The sequence below is a fragment of the Maylandia zebra genome, linkage group LG14, assembly GCF_041146795.1.
Source record: "Maylandia zebra isolate NMK-2024a linkage group LG14, Mzebra_GT3a, whole genome shotgun sequence".
NCBI lineage: Eukaryota > Metazoa > Chordata > Actinopteri > Cichliformes > Cichlidae > Maylandia > Maylandia zebra.
This window is the reverse complement of record NC_135180.1, coordinates 18,576,676-18,578,461: the sequence shown is the minus strand read 5'-3', so window position 1 is coordinate 18,578,461 and position 1,786 is coordinate 18,576,676. Positions and strand designations below refer to the sequence as shown.

The following is a 1,786-nucleotide window of genomic DNA, read 5'->3' as shown; positions in this document are numbered from 1 at the left end:
CAGTTCATGCTGTTGCCAATATCAAATGTAATGTATTTATTTATTCATGTATTTACTGGCATTTTTCATGTACTTATTTATTATCTGTTTTGCAGTTTTATTTATCACATATGCTATTTTACATATGATATGTTTGCCTTTGGGCACTTTTGTGGAAGAAAATAGTTTTAGGAGAGCAAATTAGGCTCATTTATTTTTCAGAATCAGAATCAGAATCAGAATCAGAATGGGGTTTATTGCCAAATGTTGAGCAGGTTTACAACATTAGGAAATTGCTGCGGTGCTTCAGTGCAAACATAGTGTCATAAATAGCACTTAAATAGACATGGAAAAAATAAAAGTAGGGATAAGAATTAAAAGTGCTACGTGGAAAGATATGTGCATGAGATATACATGAGATATATACATGAGAATAAGAATTAAGAGTGCTACGTTGAAAGATATATACATGAGTGCAGGTGGTGATCAGTGCCAAACATGGAATGATGCAGTGACACAGCGTAGGGTCATGTGTTAGTGGCGGGGACAATCATGTGGTTATTGTTCATGTGTCCAACAGCAGAGGGGAAGAAACTGTTCTTATGGCGAGAGGTTCTGGTGCGAATGGACCGGAGCCTCCTGCCTGAGGGGAGCAGGTCAAACAGACTGTGTCCAGGGTGAGAAGGGTCAGCTGAGATCCGAGCTGCACGCCGCAATGTCCTGGAGGTGTACAGGTCCTGCAGAGATGGGAGTCTGCAGCCAATCACCTTCTCAGCAGAGCGCACAACACGCTGCAGTCTCTGTTTGTCCCTGATAGTGGCTCCAGCGTACCACACGGTGATGGAGGAGGTGAGGATGGACTCGATGATTGCAGTGTAGAATTGCATCATCGTCCGTGTTGGCAGGTTGAATTTCTTCAGCTGCCTCAGGAAGTACATCCTCTGCTGGGCTTTCTTGATGACGGAGGTGATGGTGGGCTCCCACTTCAGGTCCTGGGTGATGGTGGTACCCAGGAAGCGGAATGAGTCCACAGAGGTGATGGGGGTGTCAGTCAGGATGATGGGGGGGGAGTGGGGCTGTGTGCTTCCTGAAGTCCACAATAATCTCCACTGTCTTCTGGGCATTCAGCACCAGGTTGTTGTGGCTGCACCAGGACACCAGACGTTCAACCTCCCTCCTGTAGGCAGACTCGTCCCCGTCCGAGATGAGCCCAATGACGGTGGTGTCATCTGCAAACTTGATTAGCTTGACAGACTGGTGGGTGGAGGTGCAGCAGTTGGTGTACAGGGAGAAGAGCAGAGGAGAAAGAACACAGCCCTGAGGGGAGCCGGTGCTGATGGTCCGGGAGTCCGAGACATTCTTTCCCAGCCTCACATGCTGCTTCCTGTCCGTCAGGAAGTTAGTGATCCACCGGCAGATGGGATCAGGCACATTCATCTGGGAAAGCTTGTCTCGGAGATGGTCTGGAAGGATGGTGTTGAAGGCAGAGCTGAAGTCCACAAACAGGATCCTGGCGTAGGTTCCTGGGGAGTCCAGATGCTGCAGGATGAAGTGAACTTCAGAGTGGTGTCTGTAAATTAGCTCATACATTCTTTTGTTTGGAGCTGTTATGTAGGACCTTACACGATGTTTTCAATGTTTTCTCTGTTTTCCAGACTCGAGCTAAATTGGTAACTGTTGGCATGTGAAACCCAACAGATTGGCATTTGGCAAAATATTCCCTTGAATCCCAGACCTCCAAGGACAAGGTCTCAAATCCCAAGTTTTTGCCCCATTCTTCACATTTCCCTGTCTCCTTCCCCGCCCA

General features: G+C 47.4%; 1 protein-coding gene across 1 annotated transcript; it reads right to left on the bottom strand.

Annotated features, from left to right (window-relative positions):
• Positions 1–204: 204 nt before the first annotated feature.
• On the bottom strand, positions 205–1,408 carry LOC143421942 (uncharacterized). The gene is made up of 2 exons (XM_076892003.1): positions 445–1,408; positions 205–378 (listed from the first exon to the last, which is right to left on the bottom strand). The coding sequence occupies exon 1, from the start codon at positions 1,101–1,103 to the stop codon at positions 507–509; it is 597 nt and encodes a 198-aa protein (XP_076748118.1). The 5' UTR covers positions 1,104–1,408; the 3' UTR covers positions 205–378; positions 445–506.
• Positions 1,409–1,786: the final 378 nt, after the last annotated feature.